This window comes from Dermacentor variabilis, chromosome 4 (assembly GCF_050947875.1).
Source record: "Dermacentor variabilis isolate Ectoservices chromosome 4, ASM5094787v1, whole genome shotgun sequence".
Classification (NCBI taxonomy): Eukaryota; Metazoa; Arthropoda; class Arachnida; order Ixodida; family Ixodidae; genus Dermacentor; species Dermacentor variabilis.
The window spans coordinates 84,757,760-84,781,926 of record NC_134571.1 but is presented as its reverse complement, the minus strand read 5'-3'; the positions used below and the strand labels follow the sequence as shown (position 1 = coordinate 84,781,926).

The window sequence follows — 24,167 nt, the reverse complement described above, 5'->3', positions numbered from 1 at the left end:
CAGCGGCAAGTTGATTCACTGCAACAAGTGCGTAAAGGAGACCGAAGCGCAGCGGGGTGAGAGAGAAAATGCGCGAACAGGAAAGGCACTGACGGGGAACTTGTGCCTCTCGAACAAGTTAGTAGCGCGTTCGTTGCGCACGACGAACTTACCAGCGCTGCTCCAAGTTCCGAGTACATGATGCAATTCCGTAAGGAGCTACGCAACGTAAATATAAGGCAGATTTTAGAGCATACCTCTTGAGGCTGCATAGAGCGCACAGAAGCGTCAAACATGAGTTTACTCGTCGCACGCACATTTCACGTATTGCACTGATGGCGAAAGCGTCAGGTGCAGTTTGCACGCGAAGTATTCTGTGTAGGCGACGTTCAACCGAATTCGGTGTAAGTACGTGTACGGTAACGTCAGTCTTGCAAGACCAGCCGGCAAGTGGAAGTCACATGAAATACACTTTACTTGACTTAATTACTGTGTGCGCCTGTGTATGTTGTATACGTTGTATTACGTATAGACCCTTTTCAAGCTTACAAACAGGCTTCCCACATAGAGAAAGCTTCCCAGAAGACTTCCGGTTAAGCCTTCTGGAACAGCACCAGTTATGATAGCCTATAAATTTACAGAACCCTACAGCTGGCATTAGTTGAAGTAAAGTTAGAATGTTCTACAAGTGATTTTATTGTTCAGTGCAACAAAGAAAAACGCCATAGATGAGATCGACACATGCCGCACTTTCTTTATATCTCAACACATCAAGAATATGTACATACAGTAAACTATGCGCAAAATACTTCCGTTTTCTTGGCTAAATTGACTGTCAGAAATGCATGACCGCAAGTGTTCTGGGGACATGAATGCACTGCTGCTACAGCGTGGGCAAAAATGGTCTATACGAACGCGTCATTTCACTTCCCACTCGCACCATCTGGCTTAGACAAACACACCCAGCATCCATTGAAGAGCTTTTCTCTATTTCTTCAACAGGTTAAATAACACGCAGGGAATAATGAAAAACCGATCGACATTCCGGCCGAGGTTACAGTGCCTCGAAAAAATCTCCGGACCGCGTATCACTTGACATCGAATGTCAAATCTGAGTCGAATTGGCCACGGCCCATTCGGCTAATTGTATCTTTCACCTGCAGTATCTATCTGGTCAAAGAGGGCCGCACAGTTACTTTGACTACCGGTCATTCGTGATCGCCGGTCACACACATGTAGTTTCGTTCTTGACAGACAAGAAACAGACCGTACAGGACGTAAATTGCGTGACACACGTGTTTGCACAACGTCCTCCCTCAAATCGCGCGAGTTGGCTCCAAGAAAAGAAGTCGGCTCCGCAACACGGTCCGAAGGATAGCTGTCAGTTCCCGAGTGAAAACAAAAATAAAACAAAAAACAGTCTTTCCCCGCATGTGTTCCGGGTCAGAAGAAGCGGCAGCAGCAGCCAGTGCGTCTTTGGCAGCCAGGTTATCGCCGTCGTGAGCGCATGCGCCGGGCACACGAACACAATGTCCACACAAAAGCGCCACAAAAGAGCGCGCACAGGCGATAAGCGAACCGTTATGTTTCTTTGCGCTCCCAGTCTACAACACGGCAGTGTTCCTGAATATGGATACCGCTGCCGCTACTGCAAGCGAGGAGGGAGAGGAGTCGATAGCGATGAGCTGCCGTTCTGCACGCTTCCTATACACGGGGCCATGAAGAACGGCTCTATTTTCGGGCCACCGGGTAGCCACTGACTGTCTCTCTCTGTGCGCGTTGCAGTGTCCGGCTGTGCCTTGCTTGACCAAACCGATGCATGCCGGCGAGTGGCGGTCGCTTTCAGTGTCGCGTGCGGCCGTTGTGTCGCATGTCGCCGCGGCGCTTTTACAACGCGCATATAGCAGCCCTCGACCGCGGCTAAAACTGTCAGTTTGCCGGTGACTGCCCGTCTGCCTGCCCATTCGGGGATCGCCAAAAGTGGACTCCGGTGCCGCGTGCCGCGGACAACAATGTAGCCCTTTTGTTCTGTTGCCGTCTCTTCGGGGCAAAATTTGCTTTAGCTTTTTTTCGACGTCGCTGTCTTGTTTTCGCCGCTGGGACGCCGCGGGAAAAGAGGGGTGTGGGGGGACTTGTTATTGGCGCAAAACGCGACGCATAGACGACACGCTATCTTTGTCTCGATGTCCGAGGGAACAGCGGCCCGCGTTGGCTGCGAATAATTCTCGGGCATTGTGTGAGCGAGTCTCACCTGTCGGACGCGTGGGGGAACGTTCGCCCATTATTCCGAGCCTGCGAGCCTGCTTTTGTGATTGGTCGCGCGCTTAGAGCACATACAAAGCGGTGGTCGTCGCGTCCTCGCGCATGAACTTTCGTTTTTTTTTCTTCTCCCCCTCTCTTATATCGCATAAATTTTTAGGCGCCTTTGTGTAAACTACGCCAGAACGCCATTTCTTTATCTGGGTCAGCTGTCTAGAATAGCAGCCAGCTGTACACGAACACTGTGATAATCACCTTGCTAGCGAATAAAATTAGCCTGACATCGAAACGCCATTAGATGAGACACTATATGAGCTTGATCGTCAGTGTGCGGTGACTACGGTGTTCTGCTGCTAAATTAGGTAAGAGGTTGCAATCTGGACTCTCGTTAGCGGACGCCGCATTCTTATGGTGACGGTATGCGAAGATGCCTGTTGCACTGTCATTTCAATATGCATTAAAGGGACTGTGCACAAGTTTATATATGACCTTACTTCTTTGCTTTCATAGTGGTCGCCTCATTCTTATCGCGACAGTATGCGAAAATGTCGGTGCACTGTAACTAGAGTACACATTAAAGCGACTGCGCACAGGTCTATAGATAACCTTGCTTCTGTGCTTTCATTGCACTCCGTACCCTTCTACCGCAAAAGACGCGACACACGCGGTACGCGAGTTTGGAACCAACAGCCTCCTCCCTTGCAGCTCTTTATATCTCTCTAGCCGCACAGTGCTACACCAGCCGTATCAAAGTGCGACAAGTGACCCATCTAACCGCATGCCATGACTGCACACGGGTGGTCCGCTTATAAGATAGGCTTGCATTCACTTCAACTTCACCTTAGCGTTTCTGGCAACAAGCAAGCTGAAACGCCACCCATGTCTCTCCCATGTGTCAAGCGGCGCACAGCAGAAGCATCGCGGGTGGACCGGTGTCACCCACAACCTCAGCGAATACCGAGTCATTCCAGTAACGACCGCCGTTATCTCATCCAAGACATCTCATCTGACGTCAGCGACGGCAAAATGAATCGCAGCCGGTCATATATACTATTCTGCAACGCATTACTCAGAGGTAGCCGCTGTCACGCTCCCCCTTAAGTAAGCTCTCCAGTATCTATTGTCACGGCACTCTCTCACGCATCTAAAGAACTAATATAGTCTCTATACGTCGCTACGTCTTCAACAAGGGATATAGTGTCGATATGCTGTTTATAGGAAAGCTATCGTAACCTTACTGATACAGAACACGTGGGCTAGGTCACACAGCCTGCCCGTGGTTGTTGCTCAGTACTTGCTCCACTTGCTTGCGAATCCTTGTTCCCCGAAAAAAGCGCCACTTGCTGGCGAGTGAGTTTACAGTGGCGGAGTGGAAGTAAGCATGGTTTGATTACACCGCATCGCATAGAATCGTCTCCTGAAGCTCCGTTTTTCTCCCAGCATGCCACGAGCTGAACCAACGCTACTGTGTAGCACGTGATTCCGATTATGAGGGCTCATTCTTTTCGTATTGTAATTGAGAACAGCCCCTTTTGTGATCCCCGAGGCTGGCGATGGGACAATCTGGCATCTCCTTTGTGAATGCCCTCGCTACAGCGCGCAAAAAACAAGTCGCTCTACCGCGCTAGACAGCGTCTCTTGTCAGAGGAAAGTATTCTGGGACCCTGGTCCTGACTGACATCAATCAGCACAGGCAGCTCTAAGAGAGTAGCTGCTTTTAACGCGGAAGCGTTAAGCAATCCGTGTCGCAGGAAATGCGGTGTCGCCGAAGTTGTCCGTGAGCGAAAAGTTCCGCATATATTTATGTATGAGCCACGCCTTGCTCTACGACATGCGGTATGTGCGGGTTATATTGCCACATCATTCTACCACTAAAGCTGCTCATACCTTGTTTTACATTTTTGACAAAGTTATTCCTCGAATTTATGAGAATGACAGCCCACAAACAAATGTCATGAAACAAAACACCGACAGTACATGCCTTCTATGTTACATCTTATCAGACTTAAATATTAAATGTGCGAAACAATAACAGAAGCCTAAAAAAATTGTGTAATTTTCATGGCGTGACTGCGCACTATCTCCGGGATCGGCCCACGCAAGAGGCCGCATTTATGCCAGAAAGGTCGCCTTCCTGCATAGCGTTCGTTGCCAGCGTTTCCCGGTAAACAGTATGGTTGTATAAACTGCAGTTGTCGGGAACCCTGCCCCCAGTTTAGTTTAGCCCCCCCCCCCCCCCAACCGAACCATATACTCTAGTTAATCAACCTGTTTTTTGTTTAATTATCCCACTCTCTCGTCGAAGGCTATGTGAAAGGCTATCGATCAAGCTATGTGAAACGCGGCCAAGTACATTCCTAATTTCGGTAGTGCGATATACGGGGATATGTGGGTGATTAGGGACGCCAGTGTTCGTGTTCCACTTCTCTTGATTTGCCCAGCTGTTTCGGTCAATTAACAAAAATCCGAAGACACCTAAGCACTTCTTATGAGCTGTGAGTGCGAAAGCATTAATGTCCAGTTGAAAGCCGCTGAGCCGTTCTTCGAGTTATGTGCTTCTCAGGGGCAAGCGAGCGCTTTGAGACGCTTAGCGCGTTTTGATTTGGCCTTACCGAGGCGCAGTTAGAACGCAGGCGAGAGCTTGCGCGGTCAAGGAAAGCGCTGATAACACAGGCTTCCGAATGTGAGAACAAGGGTGACGTGGTGTCGCGGCGATGCCCTCTCCCCTCACGCAACACCTCCTGGCTGGCTAACGAGGCAGCAGGTGTCCCCTTTCGCCCACTCTGCTTCCAATCATCAGCTTGTTCGCTGATGACTGCGTTATTTATCGTTCCGTAACTAACCCTTCTGACCAAGAATCCCTTTAGGCAAACCTAAACCACGTGCTAAACTGGTGCTCGCAGTGGATGATGACACTCAACCCTAACAAATGTAAGTACATGTCTTTTCGCCGCCGTCGCAACCCTTTTGTTTTTGAATACACCGTTTCTAACTCCCCTGTTGACCTCGTCCAGTCTTACAAATACTTAGCACCATTTCTGATGACTTATCTTGGCGACTGCACGTGACTAACCTAATATCATCAGCTAATGAAACATTAGGTTTCTTAAAACGTCACCTGCGGGAAGCCCCTCAACACGTCAGACTACATGCATACATTTCCCTTATCAGAACTAAACTGGAATACGCATCGCCCATCTGGAACCCTCATCAAGCATATTTAACATATGCCATCGAAGCTGTACAAAACCGGGCTACCGGATTTATTCACTCTTCATACTCATACGACGTTAGCATATCATCTCTAAAATTGCAATCAGGTTTGTGTGATCTTTCTGCTCGCCGTCGCATTGCCAGTCTTGTTTTGTATCACAAGTTCTTTTGTTCGCCCCCTAAGACAAGAACCATACATCTGCGCACCCCCACCACGCAGATCCCCTCGCATCGGTCACCCTCTTCAATTTTTGCATCCACGAGCCCGTACTACAACCTTCATGAACTCATTTTTTTCACGAACGCCAACTGACTGTAACGGCCTTCCCCACCATATCGTTGCCACAACCTACCCATTCACATTTTCGACTTCTGTAAACGCCTGCATCTTGTAACCCCCACACCTTATGTAACACCTCAAAAGGGTTCTTTAAGGAAAATAAAGTGATGTGATGTGATGTGATGTGATGTGATGTGATAAAGGCGTGCTCATGACGTGACGTCGTAGCCAATGGGAATTTAGGTGCCGTTTCTCGCTTGTCCAGACGACAGGCGCCGGCTTTTTCGTTCAATGGGCCATTTAATGCTTTCGTATCAATATTGCGACACGCTGACGAACAAGACGTTTTAAGCTTGGTCCGAAGAAGACGACGCTCTGAACATCGTGCGCTGTCTACCATCTTGTCGGCTGCTACAGTTATGGTAAATATCCTGTAAATATATTTCTTACTTCTTTTACCTCCGTAACAATATGCAAGCCACTGAAAGGAATGTAATCCGACGTTCTAACGACGGTACTAAAAGTTTCAGATACTAAAACCTGAGTTATTTGCTCAAAGATAAATAGGGTTCTGAACTTTCATTTTTTTACCCAAAACTAGGAAGCACGCTTATTTCGTTCGGAAATCGAAAAAAGTCGAGAAAGAGAAGAGGAACCGGGAGCCACCTACTTCCAAGTAATTTTTTAACCTCCATTCTTCTACCTTGGCTCCCTGACAGCAAATGCGGTCGCCTGTTGAAAGTATTTTTGCCTGTCTTTTATTTCTCCCCTTCTGAAAAATATGATTGCAAACTATGGATGTAGGGTACGCCGCATTCTACGTTTGCAACGTGAACTTCAAGGGAGAACCATCCCACCTACATGAGGCCCAAATTAATCCTGTCACCCCGTTTCTGTGTTTATGCATAAGCTTAGTTGAAGAAACGAGATAAAGACGTCGGGAGCCAAATGTTTCCGGCTGATCCACTTGACCTTTCGAGAAAGGAAGAAAACGTTACCACGTATCGATACAAACAGCAGAGTAATTTAAGAATTTTTTTTTTTGAAGTGTCAAAGTATCCTTCTAACACTTAAAGGCCACAAAAATGAATATATAACTGTCGTGTTCCTCACTGATAATAGATGCTAGTTCTTTTGGCAGATGTCCTTAGCTGACGAAACGTCTTCGATGCCAATTAAGGAAGGGAGAGAGATAACAAGGGGACGCAGGACGGTTCACCAAGGTCGCGCCCACTTTGCTATTATACACTTGCGGAACGGGAAAGGGGGAACAATAGATGAGTAAAAGATGAAATCGGAAAAATACTGACGAAGTCGTGGCAGAAGTATATAGTCCCAAGGGATTATATTTCTATAGTCCCAATAGATATTTTTCCAGCCTTCTCACTTTGTCGCGTAGTCATCACCTCTGCTGAGCATATAGAGCAGATACTCCATCGACATGTAAGCTACACCTTCATAACTCCAGAAGCACGCGCAATATTAGTTCAGTGCAGCCAAGTGTTGCCACTCGCCGGTTCCATGGCAGGGCACTATGCAGGTAAACGTGCCACGCAGTTCGGTAGCAACGAACAAGAGCAGAGGCAAACGTTTGTCCACGATTAGATCGGCGAAAGAGAACACGATAAGCGCCGCATGGTTATTAAGGGTGGCCAGGCGAAAACCGCAGGCACCGCCGCACGTGCTCGCACCCGTGCCCAGATCACTCACCGTACCACGCGGCACGGTCGCACATGAGGAGGGGGGGGGAGGGGGCGAAAGGACGCCGCAGGCGCGAGAACAGCACCTCGAACAAGAAGCACGCGTCTACCGCCGCGAGATCGCGCACCCGCCCCGCAGGCGCCTGTCGAGGCGCACCCGGTGTTTCGGCCCGGCCCCGCAGCCGCGGGCCGGGGCGCTGCGGCCTACGTCGTACGAGATCGATCTCCTGGCGCCCTGCGCTCGGGGAGCCCCTGCGGCCACTCCGGCGAACGAGACCGGCCGTCATCGCTGTCGCCTCCAACGACTGCCCGACCCCCGGACCGTCTCGGCGACAACTCGGCTGCCGTACATCGCCATGGTGAGATCGCCGCAACCGCCTGCAGATATATATATATATATATATACCGTCTCGCGGGGTGTTCGCGCCGTTCGTTGAAACACGGCGGCGGTGTGGCGAAAACCACCCCCATCATCGGTGTCTGAGACTGCTGAGGAAGTGGTTTACATCCTCGTGCATGTATATAGTGCCGATGCGCGCGCTATGGGGAGCCAGCGACTTGCACCGCAGCAGGTTGCTTTGTTTAGCCGCCTGCGCAGCGAGCGAACGCGGAGCTCCATCTACAGCCGCACTGGTACTTTCTTTTCGTTTCGTCATCCTGCTCGGCTCTGTGCCCCTTTCGCGCCGCTTCTGAGTGACAGGAGGCGTCGAGATGATGTTCTTTTTTTCTTTCTTTTTATTTCAGCACGAGCGTTAAGGGAGGTAAAAATATAGGCGCGATATTATGTATATCCTTTCCCGATGTCTCGCGTGAAGTTCACGCGGCGTCTGGGAGAAACATTTAACCTGGCAGCCCATAGAGTTAAGAGCGAGGCTCCCACCCATCCCGCCTTCCTCGAAAGGGACATTATATGCGCGAATGTACGTAATGCGTCGCAGCTGGTTGAATTCTCTATTCCGTCATTACATGTCCATGAGCCGAGTGGATTTCGATGAAACTCAGAAATATTCGTTAGTGCCTTGAAACCTGCCCCAAGCGGTAGGTAGCTACGAACACGGTGGCACACTCTCACGGCATTTATATGCACGGTTGGAGATGTTCACGGACGCATTGATTCCGTGGTTTGAGCTCGCACGCCGACATGAAACCTTGCGCTGTGGCGCGTGGGCGAATTTCGCCTTCTTGACGTCGTAACGAAAATTTCCCCGCTCGACGTTTTCGCTTCAAATGGACACAAAATAACGCGACGGTTTTGTTGAGCCCGTTTGAAGTTGGTGACGATATGGGTTGCGGACAACAGTGCCGACTATGAGGGAATCCAGGAAACGACATTCGTATTCGAGGAAATCGTAACTGTCCTCCGTCAGAAAACTAGGAAACAATATCGATTTTGATGCCTAGAGGACTTTCACTTTTCGAGCATCGTGAAAATGAAATTTATGTGCGCGCACGAGGATATATGTGCGCTGCAGCCAACGAATAATAATTTCTCGCAGTAGGGGTAGCGTTAACTGGTTGCAAACTGGAGAGGTTAGAAGCAGTACGCCTCCGACTATGCCGTTTCACTTATGTGGAAAATAATATATTGCTTTAAGAAGTGCATAACTTAAACTTAAAGAGAAGATAATAAATTTGAGACGTTCAGTGCTCTTTCGCGTAAGACAGGAGAGTGCGCGCTTAGTTTCCGGACTTCCAGATGACTGCGCAATAAATCATCACAATTTAGAACTACTGGCTTGTTTCTTTATGTGTTCGTTTTTCTTCTTCCGAAAAAGAATAAAACCTACATACCTTATACTATATCTGTAGCTCGTCGTCTTTGTTGTGCGTACGTAAGCAACCACGTTTAATAATGAACGAGAAGAAAGGGGGTTAACCGAGGGACCCAATACTTAATAATTATATCATGAGAATCCAACAAGCAAAGACACCGAGGAAAACATAGGGGAAATTGTACTTACCAATTGAATTAAAGAAATGATAAACTAATGACAATGCAAGTGGATGAAAAAACAACTTGCCGCAGGTGGGGAATGATCCCACGACTTCGATCCCGCGCCTTCGCATTAGCGTCGCACGCGTTATGCGAAGACGTGGGATCGTTCCCCACCTGCAGCAAGTTGCTTCTTCATCCACTTTCATTGCCATTAATTTATAATTTCTTTAATTTAATCAGTAAGTACAAGTCATTTCTCCTATGTTTTCCTTGGTGTCCTTGTTTGTTGTCTTTTCATGACACGTTCAATAATTGTAGTATAAATGATGTTTTCAGCTTAAAACGGAATTGCTTTAGTTGTGCGAAGGGCTACGCGAACATGTCCTTGCTTCTTAATGTTTCGCCTAGATGTGCCGCCTCGACAAATGTGCTTAAAACGTAAATTCATAGTGGTGAACTTGGTGACGACGACGAATAACAAGAAAAACAACGAAACATTAAAAATAAGACGTATACTTGTGCGTGTAGAAGTGACAGTATTGACAGATGTGAGAGGCGGCATTAGCGCGTACAGCGTGATGTATAGTGTTTGAGGGTAGTGAAATTTGTAGGAAGGAGAAACTTTATTTGAAAGAAAGATGGAGGCATCGGCCAGTGTATGAGAGACACGGGCTCCAAATTTCAGAGCCGGATAGATTATCCGTATGTATACTCAGGCGTTAAGGATGAGAAACGACACACTGGGTGGGGGGAAATGCGAGGAGAAGAAGTGACAAGCGTACACGCTCACGCACACATACACGGACAAGGAAGAATACGCTTCACAGACGTGTACTGCCATCAAATATTCAAAGGCGAACAATTCCGAAACTACGACAACGGGTTATTTCGTTTCCATGTTCACCTACGTTTGTAACACCGGCTTAATTCAGACTTCAAAACATGCACCGAGGACTACTCCGTGCTTAGAAACCAGTTACAGAGAGATTACGCGTCGAACTGCCACGTAATTTTGCGTAACAGGCGTTCGTTGTCGTTCTCAGTTCAATTTCTGCCGGCAGTGTATACAGGTGGAACCGGGAACTCTAAAGTGCGGGATGAAGGGCTGTTTCTCCCAAGTGTGTTGAAATCCAAAACAGATTAAAGGTTCACCGAAAGGTGGAGACTCGAAGCGTTCAACAGGTGGACCAAGAAGCCTCAGGCCATGTAGCCAGCGTTAATTGCTTCAACGGAATATGTTAAAATTGTCATACCATATATATAGAATGAATTAATGAAAGAGGTTCGACTGACTACGTAGCATATGCGCTACATTTAACCTTGAATAAGAATTCTGTATTACTGAAATTACATGTACAGAACGCGTCACTCCAATTTAATTAATTCATTATGTGGTTTCACGTACCAAAACCACTTTCTGATTATGAGACACGCCGTAGCGGGGGACTCCGGAAACTTCGACCATCTGGGGTTCTTTAACGTGCACCTTAATCTAAGTACACTGGTGTTTTCACATTTCGCCCCCATGGAAATGTCGCCGCCGTGGCAGGGATTCGATCCCGCGACCTCGTGCTAAGCAGCCTGACACCACAACCACTAAGCAACCACGGCGTGACTCCAATTTAAAGCAGTCAGAAGGCAGTACAGGCTAGCTGCATTAAAATGAAACGTAAGCTTCATTTTTTTTTAGCGTTCGCAAGAACAACGTCTAGAGGTTTAAAAGCGGTGGTTCGCAGCTTGAATGGTTGTTCAAGAATGAATGACTGTACCATACACGGTACCTGACCGCAGCTTGCAAGATACATAATGAAGAAAAGTCATAAGATTGGATAACTAGGTACACACGTCAATCAACAATTAGGGATAAAGAAAGAATTGATAACAGACAAGCAAGGAGGAATTCCAGCGAATTGCAAGCGCGCCGAGATAGCATATCTGCTCGCCATCGTACCGAGTACCTTGCTTCGCTGAGTGAGGTGCACTTGATGGTGTTGCAGCAGGTAACACATAAATTCCATGCTCCGCGTTGGCAAACGTTTATTTTGCATGAGTGCCATTCTGGGATCGTCTATTGCCACTGCGGCCGTGCCCCCATATCTACGCCCCGGTCGCTATCTTGGGCGAAATACGAGTTTTATGAATCGGTTTTCTTTATTAGTTTATCAGCATTGTCTAACGACTTACCTGCTGCGGTTGTACTTACGCTGAAGCTGCTGCCCCTTCGTGGTGGCAGGTTGTACTACAAGGCACACATCGTCTCCCTTGCATGCTTCTAGTTCAAGAAATGCGCAGTTCCTTTGCAGGTTTAACCGAAGTGAGTGCAAATCAGTGACAGCAGTAAATAGCTCAAGCGATTCCGCACCAGTACCCATCTCTGTTAATCTTCCTTTTCCCAGTTGTATCCCTCACCGCAACAGTATTTGGAGTAGCCGGTACGTAAAGATTTCAACGTGTGTAGCACAACGCTATGTTGGTGCATCATTTGTAGGCAGCATGCATAGCGTCAATGATATTGCTTTCTTTCACTGCGATGTTAGCGACGTTTCTGAATAATATTCTCAGAAAACAATGAAATAGTTCTTGTTTCTTTTTTTTTCTGTTGATTTGCCGGCAAAAGATTGGAGTTTGACAGTGGTTGGCGGATATCTCGCTTTTCTTCGAAAGCTTGTGTACATTCATCGTCAGCAGCGCCTTGGAACGGTGGCATAGTCCCGGTTGAAGTTTTCGACATGGCATCCTTGCTCCTTTCACCAGGGAGGCCTTCTCACACCCTCGCGCTGACTTCGTTAGCGCACACACTTTTTTTTTCCTATCTTGTCCACTTATCTTGGAATTGATCTAACTGGCAGAAGCGCACCCCTGTGAGCATTTGTCTCGCGCCCCTCGTCCTGTCATGTGATAACTGTGCATCACCGCTCGGTGTCATCCGCTTGAGTTGTATTATTTGCTAGTTCAACAACAATAGCTGCCGCAGACTCATGACTCGTTTGAGTCTGTCTGGAGTTGTCGTCATCAGCGGCTGATACAATGCGTTCGGTATACCTTAATGTTCGTACCGGGTGCCTATTGCAGAACTGCCATTGTCGATTAGTTGCGTACACATTACGTGATCCCGGCCACGGCGGCCGCATTTCGATGGGGGCGAAATGCGAAAACACCCGTGTACTTAGATTTAGGTGCACGTTAAAGAACCGCAGGGGGTCAAAATTTCCGGAGTCCTCCACTACGGCGTGCCTCATAATCAGAAAGTGGTTTTGGCACGTAAAACTTCATAATTTAATTTAATTTAACATTACATGTATCTTAACAACGAATCGCCTCGGAATATTTGGGGCAGATACTTTGAAAATGTGTGCTACAAGTGTCATCATTTGGAAAAAGCGCGTGATTTACGACGTTCCGCGCGACCGGCATAGTCGCCCCCGAGCGATTAGATGGTATTGTGAGCATTATATCCATCCCTCACCTTACTCACCAGTGTATACTCGTCGTCATCGTCAACGTCATCCTCTCCAGCGCGTCGAGCTCTCACAGTTGTCCTAGAAACGGTGGAGATACGGATATCGGTCCCAGTACATGTCGCTTAAATAAGCTAGAGGTACATATTTAGTTAAACGTATTGTGCTGAACATTTTATACATATATATCATAAGAAGCCAACAAACAAAGACACCAAGGACAACACAGTTGAAATTACTTGTACTTACTCGTTCAATTAATGAAATGATAAAACAGCGGAAATGAAAGTGGATGAAAAAACAACTTGCCGCAGGTGGGGAACGATCCCACGTAATTATATTTGGGATCGGTCCCGTTGTCCTCTCTTGTGTGCTGTGCGTTCTTTTGGAACCTTAAATATAGGGATAATGAGTAATAATACGCCAAGGTTTGTGAGTGGTGGCGCTGGCTAACATTCCCAGGGTTAGTTCTAGTAGTAAGACATAAATACCCCAGAAAGTGAACTTCTAGTAGTAAGACATAAATACCCCAGAAAGTGAACGGGAATACGGCGCCGCGATAGCTCAATTGGTAGAGCATCGCACGCGTAATGCGAAACCATGGAATTGTTCCCCATCTCCGGCAAGTTGTTTTTTCATCCAGTTTCATTTCCATTGATTTATCATTTCTTTAATTCATTTAGTAAGTACTAGTAAGTTCACCTGCGTTGTCCTTGGTGTCTTTGTCTGTTGGCTTCTTATGATATGATTAATTAAAATCGGGAACCTCGGTAAACCCCTTTTCTTCGCGTTCATTATATATATATATATATATATATATATATATATATATATATATATATATATATATATATATATATATATATATATATATATATTCGAATGCTATACTTTCGGGATAACAAAGACAATGTCGTATATTATGGGTATCCCACAGTGTACGAGAAACGGGCTTTTTTCAGTTTAAATTTTTTTCATTCCGTCTTTTAGCGAAATGTGGTGACTGTGGCTTGGGATCAAATCCGTTACCTCCTTCTCAGCAACTGAACGCAATAACCACAGGGCCATCGCGACGCGAAGGCACCAGATATGTGATTCACCGTTTAAGAGCACTTAGGACGACAACGCTCGGCGCCATAGCCGAGGCTGCTGACCCCGACTTCTGCTGAAATGACCCGCAGTTCATATATATCCCATTGTTTTGGTATTTGATCCGTGCCGATGTTGAGGAGGTGGCTTCGTACTGCATAGTGCCTTTTTGCTAGTTTGGTTATGCATTTTACGTATGTGCAGTTATAGAGTGTGCACTTGTAGAGTTGTGCGCAGGCTCTTTCCCATCTTAGTAGTATCCCACATGTTGTATATCCGATATAAACGTTGGCAAGACGTCAGTTCATTGAAAAATATTGATTTCCACAAAGCTCTGCATGGCATTGGGAGTTAAATTCATATGTCCAACCCTGTTACATCATTACGACACACGGGCGTGTCTTACTGAATACGACAGCACGCAGTTCGAATGTTGGAACATGAATTCTTCTGTTTCGGAGCATATATATATACGAAACGGAGAGGGGGGGTGGAAGGGAGAACAAGGGAAAGATATCAAACAATAAACGCACGCGCCGTCAGCGCTTGCAAGGCAGTCTGATGGCCGCTGACGTCACTTTACAACAATACAATACAATACATTACAATACAGCGTTGCATACAGTCGCGAGCAACAGTCTGGAGACCACAAGCTGAAATGTGGTTGGGTGAGAATGCGCGGCTATCTCGGGGCAGAGCCATCGTTTGAGTAAACACATTACTGCCTCCTTGACTGCAGCCTGTACAACTGTAGGCTACTTACGTTCTTTTTTTGTATTTTGAGCGAACAATAATTTAACTAGAACACCCTCCACCTGGTCTGCACATCCAAGAAACATTATTCGAGAGCTTGCTTGTGCATGTACGCATGAGTTGACTTAGCTCCCAGTTTCTAAAACTCCTAATCCGTTCAGCTCACCCTCTTCCCCTTTCATACATATATGCACAGTCAATACCAAAGGTTGCTCGTGTCCAGAGGGATACGCAAATAAATTAAGCAAGCGAGCAAGAACACCGATATAAGTAATCGTTGTCGTCTCGCCAGATACCTGCATAAGCTCACTTTTTCCACACGCGAAGCTGGTCGCGTGTTCGCGTCTCTATCGTCGAGCGGGCCTCGTGCGTCGCTTCGAACTGCAATGTCACATCGAGGGCTTCTGAGAGTGCACCGACCGCAGAATTGAGAAACGCTGCCTTAGGACACCGAGTTCGTTACATAAATGTGGCGGGCGCACGAGCGCAGCTCTCTCGCGCGTACGTTTCTCGCGGTCCACTCGAGCACGCACGCACGCACGCACGCACGCACGCACGCACGCACGCACGCGGCACATTCTCGCGCGTGCGCATCTCATTAGCGCGGCGCCTACGCGAGCACTTGGGGAAGCGAGCAAGCGCACCTTCTCGGCCGCCGGGGATAAACATAGTCCGGAGAAGGACGGACCGCAGCAGCGCGGCACCGATCGACCGCGCTGACGAGGCGGACGCCGCGGTCCTCCGGAGATGAGGCCGCTTCCCGTCGCTCTGTGGAGGCTCGCGCGAGGCGCACGCGATCACGCTTGTTCGCGGAGGCGGCCGGAGCCCGAGAGGGTGAGAGAGAACCCGCTCCGCGAACGAAGTGAAAGGCAGTATCTACTACTAGTTACCGCGTCTGAAAACGCAGTGTATACCTTTACTGCGCCCCAAGGGAAACAACTACCGTGTGGCCCCCCAACGCGGGCCAAGCTGTTAAAGAAAAATAAAAGAGTGGGCTTCACGATAGGAGCAACGGTGTTCGGTTAGTTCAGTTGCTTTGCGCACGCCGATGGATTTTAACGCAGGAGCGTTGATGGGGGGCCCGTGTGGCAGAAAATCCGGCATCGGCATCCGGCGCCGGCTTGCCCGTGAGCGAAAAATCCACGCATTTATTTCGTATATATTATTCCCGTACATAAAAAAAAATGCCGTATATACAGGGTGTCCCAGCTAAATTTAGCCAGAGTTTTAAAAGCATGCAAATACCACGTAGCTGGACAGATCCAAGGTAATGTTGTTTGCTGTCACTTGGTGATACTCAGATTATTTTTTGCATTCTACCTGCTTATATAGCTAGTCCTAATTAATTAATCAATTTCTTAAATTATATAGTTAGATGAAAAGTGTCGATGAGAAAATTGTAGAGAAACATGAAAAACTCCCGATACGGCTTTCTGTTGCTCAATAGGTGCTACATAAAAGTGTTTTTCCGAGCGTGAAATATGCACGCAAATGCACGCAAAATTGCCGCGCGACTGGCCGCTCGAGGCCCTTTATTTATTTATTTATTTATTTATTTATTTATTTATTTATTTATGTACTATAAAGGCCCTGAAGGTCATTACATAAGGGGGGGGGGGGTGTAATACAAGACCATTGTGTCAAATATAGAAACACCTAAGCAATACTTAATATCATCATCAGCCTGGTTACGCCCACTGCAGGGCAAAGGCCTCTCCCATACTTCTCCAACTACCCCGGTCATGTACTAATTGTGGCCATGTTGTCCCTGCAAACTTCTTAATCTCATCCGCCCACCTAACTTTCTGCCGCCCTCTGCTACGCTTCCCTTCCCTTGGAATCCATTCCGTAACTCTTAATGACCATCGGTTATCTTCCCTCCTCATTACGTGTCCTGCCCATACCCCATTTCTTTTTCTTGATTTCAACTAAGATATCATTAACTCGCGTTTGTTCCCTCAACCAATCTGCTCTTTTCTTATCCCTTAACGTTACACCTATCATTCTTCTTTCCATAGCTCGTTGCGTCGTCCTCAATTTAAGTAGAACCCTTTTCGTATGCCTCCAGGTTTCTGCCCCGTACGTGAGTACTGGTAAGATACAGCTGTTATAAACTTTCCTCTTGAGGGATAATGGCAACCTGCTGTTCATGATCTGAGAATGCCTGCGAAACGCACTCCAGCCCATTCTTATTCTTCCGATTATTTCAGTCTCATGATCCGGATCCGCAGTCACTACCTGTCCTAAGTAGATGTATTCCCTTACCACTTCCAGTGCCTCACTACCTATCGTAAACTGCTGTTCTCTTCCGAGACTGTTAAACATTACTCTAGTTTTCTGCAGATTAATTTTTAGACCCACCCTCCGGCTTTGCCTCTCCAGGTCAGTGAGCATGCATTGCAGTTGGTCCCCTGAGTTACTAAGCAAGGCAATATCATCAGCGAATCACAAGTTACTAAGGTATTCTCCATTAACTCTTATCCCCAATTCTTCCCAATCCATGTCTCTGAATACCTGCTGTAAACACGCTGTGATTAGCATTGGAGAGATCGTATCTCCCTGCCTGACGCCTTTCTTTATTGGGATTTTGTTGCTTTCTTTGTGGAGGACTACGGTGGCTGTGGAGCCGCTATAGATATCTTCCAGTATCTTTACATATGGCTCATCTACACCCTGATTCCGTAATGCCTCCATGACTGCTGAGGTTTCGACTGAATCAAACGCTTTCTCGTAATCAATGAAAGCTATATATAAGGGTTGGTTATATTCCGCACATTTCTCTATCACCTGATTGATAGTGTGAATATGGTCTATTGTTGAGTAGCCTTTACGGAATCCTGCCTGGTCCTTTGGTTGACGGAAGTCTAAGGTGTTCTTGATTCTATTTGCAATTACCTTAGTATATACTTTGTAGGCAACGGACAGTAAGCTGATCGGTCTATAATTTTTCAAGTCTTTGGCGTCCCCTTTCTTATGGATTAGGATTATGTTAGCGTTCTTCCAAGATTCCGGTAAGCTCGAGGTTATGAGGCATTGCGTATACAGGGTGGCCAGTTTCTCTAGAACAATCTGCCCACCATCCTTCAACAAATCTGCTGTTACCTGGTCCTCCCCAGCTGCCTTCCTTCCCCCTTTGCATTTCTAGTCTCGCCGTGCGGGCTCCTCCACGTCCACTTTCGGCCATCCCGCTTGCGGAAGTAGGTATTCATTATCCGCATATTATTCTGTTCCGCAATCTCTACTAATAACTCTCCCCTGTTATTCCTAGTGCCTATGCCATATTCCCCCACTGCCTTGTCTCCAACCTGCTTCTTGCCTACCTTGGCATTAAAGTCGTCCATCAGTATAGTGTATTTTGTTTTCACTCTACCCATCGCCGCTTCCACGTCTTCATAGAAGCTTTCGACTTCCCGGTCATCATGTCTGGATGTAGGGGCGTAGACCTGTACAATCTTCATTGTGTACCTCTTATTAAGTTTCACAGCAAGACCTGCCACCCTCTCGTTAACGCTATAGAATTCCTGTACGTTACCAGCTATATTCTTATTAATCAGGAATCCGACTCCTAGTTCTCGTCTCTCCGCTAAGCCCCGGTAGCACAGGACGTGCCCGCTTTTTAGCACTGTATATGCTTCTTTTGGCCTCCTAACTTCACTGAGCCCTATTATATCCCATTTACTGCCCTCTAATTCCTCCAATAGTACTGCTAGACTCGCCTCACTAGATAACGCTCTAGCGTTCAGCGTTGCCAGGTTCATATTCCAATGGCGGCCTGTCCGGAGCCAGGGATTCTTAGCACCCTCTGCTGCGTCGCAGGTCTGACCGCCGCCGTGGTCAGTTGCTTCGCAGCTGCTGGGGACTGAGGGCCGCGGTTTGATTGTTGTGTTCATATAGGAGGTTGTGGCCAAGTACTACACCAAGGTGGCCAATCCTGCTCTGGTGGGGAGTGCGTCACCGGTTCTGGTCATCGGGATCAGGCCACACTCCAGGCCTGTTTATGCAATTTTAGCAACACGCGGATTTTTTTTTTAATCCGGTGGAAAATTGCGCGGCACCGGGAGTCGAACCACGGACCTTTTGCACGCGAGGCGGGTGTTCTACCTCTATGCCACCGCTGCCATCCATACTTAATATAACTGAACCTTAATAATAACAATACTAACGATAATGTGCCCTATGGCCAACCGTGTGAATAAAATAAGTCAGCAACTGTCGGAAAAGCATTGTTTCCTTTTTATTCGATGTACAGCTAGTCGTACGCCTTTACAACGAACGCCTGTACACAACGAAGGCCTATATACAACGAAATGACCTGTGTAACGAAGGATTGAATATGTGTGGGCCAAATTCCTAAGGTGTAATGTGAACGCCTCTATAACAAAGGCCACTACAACGAATTCGCCTATATAACGAAGAAATTTACGTGCCCCGACGGTGGAGGTGCTGCTTTACCCTCCGCAGACGCCACTTAGCTGCGCCCTGCGCTAGTCCTATGTGGCAGCGCCAGCGACGTACTCGACGAGCGTGCTGATGTCAGCGAGTGTTACCGTCCTGCTGTACAGCTTCAGGAATCGGTCGACTCGAACGCTCCTCGTTGTAACCCACCGGTGGGTGCGGCGGCTGGCGTATAAGTCGCAGTTGACGAAGACGTGATGTTGCTATCGCAGCTGACGACCTAAGACGTCTTGAAAGCCATCTAGGGCGGAACAACTGTGAGTATCAACGAAGGCAACAGGGATAAAGAGGCTGCAAACAGATGCAGAATTTATACGACAAGGTTAAGGCGCAGCTGCATTCGACAAACTTCAATTTTACCTGGCGTCACTCCCACGTTCCGTGGCTATGAGATCAGCTACACTCGCACATTCAGCCAGACAAAGTGTGCGCAAGAAATAGCGACTTGTTTCGCTAAGTCTCTCTTGATTCACGGTAATAACGGTTTTCTTTGGGTTAACGTGTCTAGCTAGCCTACTCTATTGTGAGCGGTACGGTGCGCAATCTTTACAATGAAGGGACCTAGGTGTATAACGGAGGGTTTGGAGGTCCCAAGCAATTCGGTATAAATGTTTTTAACTGGGGGCGTATTCCGTAAGCGTCCACCTAGTGGACATGTCCATTTCATCTGCTGCTGAAGTTCTGATTGGCTCAACTGGGGTATGCGTCAGAAGGAAACAGGCGCCCCCAGCCAATCAGCGCATCGGCAGCAGACGAAACGGACATGTCCATAGTAGGTGGACGCTGACAGAATACCTCCCCTGCATGTAAGATGTTCGATGCTTCTTAGAGGCGCCGGTTGCTTCTCTGCTCCGGCGTGTGGTAGAAGCAAAAAAGAAACACTTGACGAAGTATGAAGCCATAGTGACGTGCTTCAGAAAGAGTTCATGTCAGAAGTTTTCAAAGGGCTTCACTGGCGAAACCCTTAGGTGCTTGACCAACACAAACCTCAGAAGTATACAGGCAGTCGGCGGCATTTATAGAGCGTTGTTTTATTTATTACCGGCCAGCAGACGGCTCTGACAGTCGACTAATTATTACTGTGCTATCACAGGCGACTGTGCTATTACTGTGCTATCACAGGCGCGCGCTCAAACACACACACACACACACACACACACACACACACACACACACACACACACACACACACACACACACACACACACGCACACACACACACACGCGCACGCACGCACGCACGCACGCACGCACGCGCACGCACGCACGCACGCACGCACGCACGCACGCGCACGCACGCACACACACACACACACACACACACACACACACACACACACACACACACACACACACACACACACACACACACACACACACACACACACACACACACACACACACACCGGTTTCTAACGCGCACATTTTTTCCACTTTGACATTCCTAATGCGCGACAGAGGCGCGGCGTTCGACGCAGAACGTGCCCCGCAACTCGGTTTCGCGAGAGCACCCGCCATTGACAAGGTCGCCTTTAGCATCGGCGCGTTTGTGTTGGCGATGAAAGTCCGACCACACGACCCCCGTCCGCGAAGACGGGCTACGTAACGGTATGGAAAGCAACCAACCTGCTTTAAAAAAAGAGTGGCAGTTTTGCATGAAGGACAAAGCATTGACAGCGCGAGAGTAAGGTGCAGCGTGGCGCTTGAACTTCTCGGACTGTGTTCTACCAAACCTCCTTGGTTCCACCAAATCAGATCTGGAGCGCTTGTCTGTAGAAGCCAGACGCGCGCGCTCCAGATTTACCGTGATTCTACATACCTCAGATAGGCACCCTGCATCCGCCAGGAGCCGCGACCATCGCTTCGCCTACAGTGCCGCTCGTGACTACTTTCTTGTCCGCGTCGGAGATGCTTCACGTCACGATCACGCTATATAGCACGGCACCGAACCGAGGGGATGGCGACCGCGAACAGTGACCCGCTGTTCATAAGAGCCGTTCTTAAATGTGTGCATGGCACTGAGCTTTTTTTTTCCGATGTGGAAATAAAATTCGGCAGAGACATTTAAGACTGCTATACGTGTCGGAATGCGATAGCATTATAGCCGCTGTGGTGAAATGTTTAAGCATGAAGGGCTTTTACGTCCCGTTCTCGGTGACCTTCAAGTGACCTTGAGCGAAAGACAGAGCCGTTATCCGGGCACTCAAACGAGAAGATCAGGGCAACCAGTCAGGATAGCGTTACATATGCTAGTTACTTCCCAAAGAAGTTACAAAAAATATTGCTTCCGAGTTCTTCGAAATTTTTGTTTACAATATCACTCAAGCTGTAACTCCTAGTACGCTGAAGCGTTATTTGCTATTTCCGATAGCGACGTTCAAAAGGCAGATAAAGGGCACAACACACTTGATTGTCATCTTTTGGCGCTGAGACAGAGTTACCTGTGCTCTTTTTCAACGCCAGCGGTCCGTGAGTTCCGCGGTGCGTCCGGCGCGCCGGCAGCGCCGGTAGCGTCCAAGCCGGTAGCGTCCGGCGCACCGCGCATGCCTTTTTGACCGAGACGAGACTTGCAAAGAGGTTCTGTCTGTGAGAGTAACCTATCGCGTCCATATGAACCATTGCACAGTATGGCGTGATGCGGTGTGAGGTGGTGGGGTGTGCCGTTGCGAACGTGCGCTACACCCAATTTAACATTGCGGCTATAGTATCATCTCCAACCAATCTGCTTTGCCGGTAGCCATTTCATGCTTACACCTACTCTCGATTACGGGAGAGCCAGCCTTTTTCTCTGCGCGTTCCTTGTCCGCGCAAGCACCCGCCTGCGTTTTAACTGCGCCTCGCTAAGGCTGAATGAAAACGCACCAAGCGTCTCAACGCGCTCGCTTGCACACGAGGAGTTCATGACTGGAACGACCGCTAGGCGGCATTCAATTGGACATTAATGCATTTTTTTTATTTTATACACTCATTTTATACACTCATGACGTGGCGCCACCTCTTCCCCATTGGCTGCGCCGTCGCGTGTCCAATGACGCACGCACTAGGCACACATTTAGTCAACCACAATCGTGGCGCCGCCGTGGCGTCCGGGAAGCGTGCTCGTCCAAAGCCACCTAGAAAATTTATTTTTTCTAGGTGGTTTTGGGGGCTCGTCTCGCACCCCCGAGGCGCGGGATCGATTCCCACACAGACCGAAATTTACCTGCTAGTCTCTTCAAAAGCATTAAGTTTGGTTTGTTTTCGGGAACCTTTCTGAGAAACTTGACGTCAATTCGAGTATTTTTCGTGGGGTTTCACTCTTTGCCTTCGGCCATTTGTGGTACCATCATTCGGTCACGCCGCGGACTATATACAACGCCGGATTTTCGCGTAATTGGGGCATATGATGCTTTCACACTAAAAACAAAAACCACACCTCCGCAAAGCAAGTCATGTCACACGACATAAAAGAAGGTCGTGTCGACGGCTGGCGTCGAAGTTTCAGTCCGCTGCGTTCGTCAAATACGGATAAACTCACTGTCTAAATCCGCGCGACACTATATCATGTGGGCATTCATGCAACCGTTCTTGGAGCAATTTTCTTCCTCCTAAACAGTCATGTTATGCTGGAACTCTGCAATATAGCCCTTAAATATATCACGCGAAGGATTTACACGTCATATTACCTTTTATATCGTTCACATACGAGCCGCTTGCGGCCTTCTTGTAGACCTCCAGAAAAATACCAAATGGGTTATATAAGGGGGATGCAACTCTTCATTGCATTTCGCGTGGCCGACAAGATGCTTTCTGCATACATTTTTTTTTAAATTCATTGTGGGGCAGCCGCCTTCTACAAACCCTTTACCAACCAAATTCAAACAACTGATATACCCGTAAAAAACCGTACGCATCACTCTGAATTCAAACAATGCACGTAGTTGCTTGACTAGTTGTGCCGTTTTCATTAAAATTTACCTCAACAATAAACGCTCTGACATTTGGCAGTTTCCTCGAATAACTTTATGCTTACGGCCATATGCAGAAATTGAAGCCCATGCTTTACTTGATATAAATGATGCCTCGTGTGAACGTGCCCAAGACGCTTATTGCGTTTCCATTGGTGCGTTCATGGCAGGCGTCATTTAAATCAATTCAAGCGTGGGCTTCAACGTAAGATGCATTTCTGAATACGGGAGTTAGTAAGAAATATGACAGTTTCGAAATGTTAAAAACCTTCTGCCATATAATGTATAACCATTGATCATTTCGTTTCAAAGCAAATTCGCGGCGCCGCATCCACGTTGCGTTGCACGTACAATTGGTATCGACCACAAACGTCGCACACCTGCCTTCACCACCGCACGAAAACCGTTGCGGAACTACCCTGAACAGCTAAGCTGTAAAAACAAACAAACAAACAAGCAAACAAACAAACAAACAAACAAACAAACAAACAAAAAGCTCGCTGGATAACGCCAAATCAGGTTGACCTACATTTTGAGACGTCCTATACTCATTCTGTTACAATGGCAAATACCATTCACGACACATGGGAGATTACCTTTACTTTACGAACGGCTTTTTGTCCGAGTCGTCATTGCTGGTAACACATTGTGTGTTGCTCTGGGATCGGGAAATTCCCCGGATGTGCTGGAGGACTGACCGAGTGGAACATACCATCCAGCGGCACATACGCAGTCACTGGGTCAAGAACAGGCAGTCCAAATATCAACAAGTTAGGAAAGTCCAAGAAACCGTTGCACATCATGCGCTATTCCGTTAACAGCTACAGTGTGTGGTGTTTAGAGTCGTAGGGAAAGCTGCGCTTTACATTACTAAATTATGCGAATCCCGTGCGCTGTGGGATTCGGTGGAGGAAAATGTTTTCTTATATATACGTATATATAGATGCTTGCATTAACACTAAATGTGGGGACGTTATCGGACACGCTAGCTTACTGTCGGTACCATGCTACGTAGTGCAGTTGCTATGTATATGTCATGCATGCGATGACACTGCTTGTGTTGAAGCACGACATGGGAACGAATTATGCGCGCAGAAA

At 47.6% G+C, this 24,167-nt stretch overlaps 1 protein-coding gene across 2 annotated transcripts in view; it reads left to right on the top strand.

Annotated features, from left to right (window-relative positions):
- The first annotated feature begins 7,517 nt into the window (after positions 1-7,517).
- Gycbeta100B (guanylate cyclase soluble subunit beta-1-like) overlaps positions 7,518-24,167 on the top strand; it is a 45,479-nt gene continuing 28,829 nt past the window's right edge. Inside the window, exon 1 of one of the 2 annotated variants that reach the window (XM_075689643.1) lies at positions 7,518-7,790. In XM_075689643.1, the coding sequence (XP_075545758.1) occupies positions 7,788-7,790 (3 nt within the window). In that variant the 5' untranslated portion in view covers positions 7,518-7,787. The remainder of the gene's footprint in view (positions 7,791-24,167) is intronic. The other variant, XM_075689644.1, reaches the window with a different exon arrangement.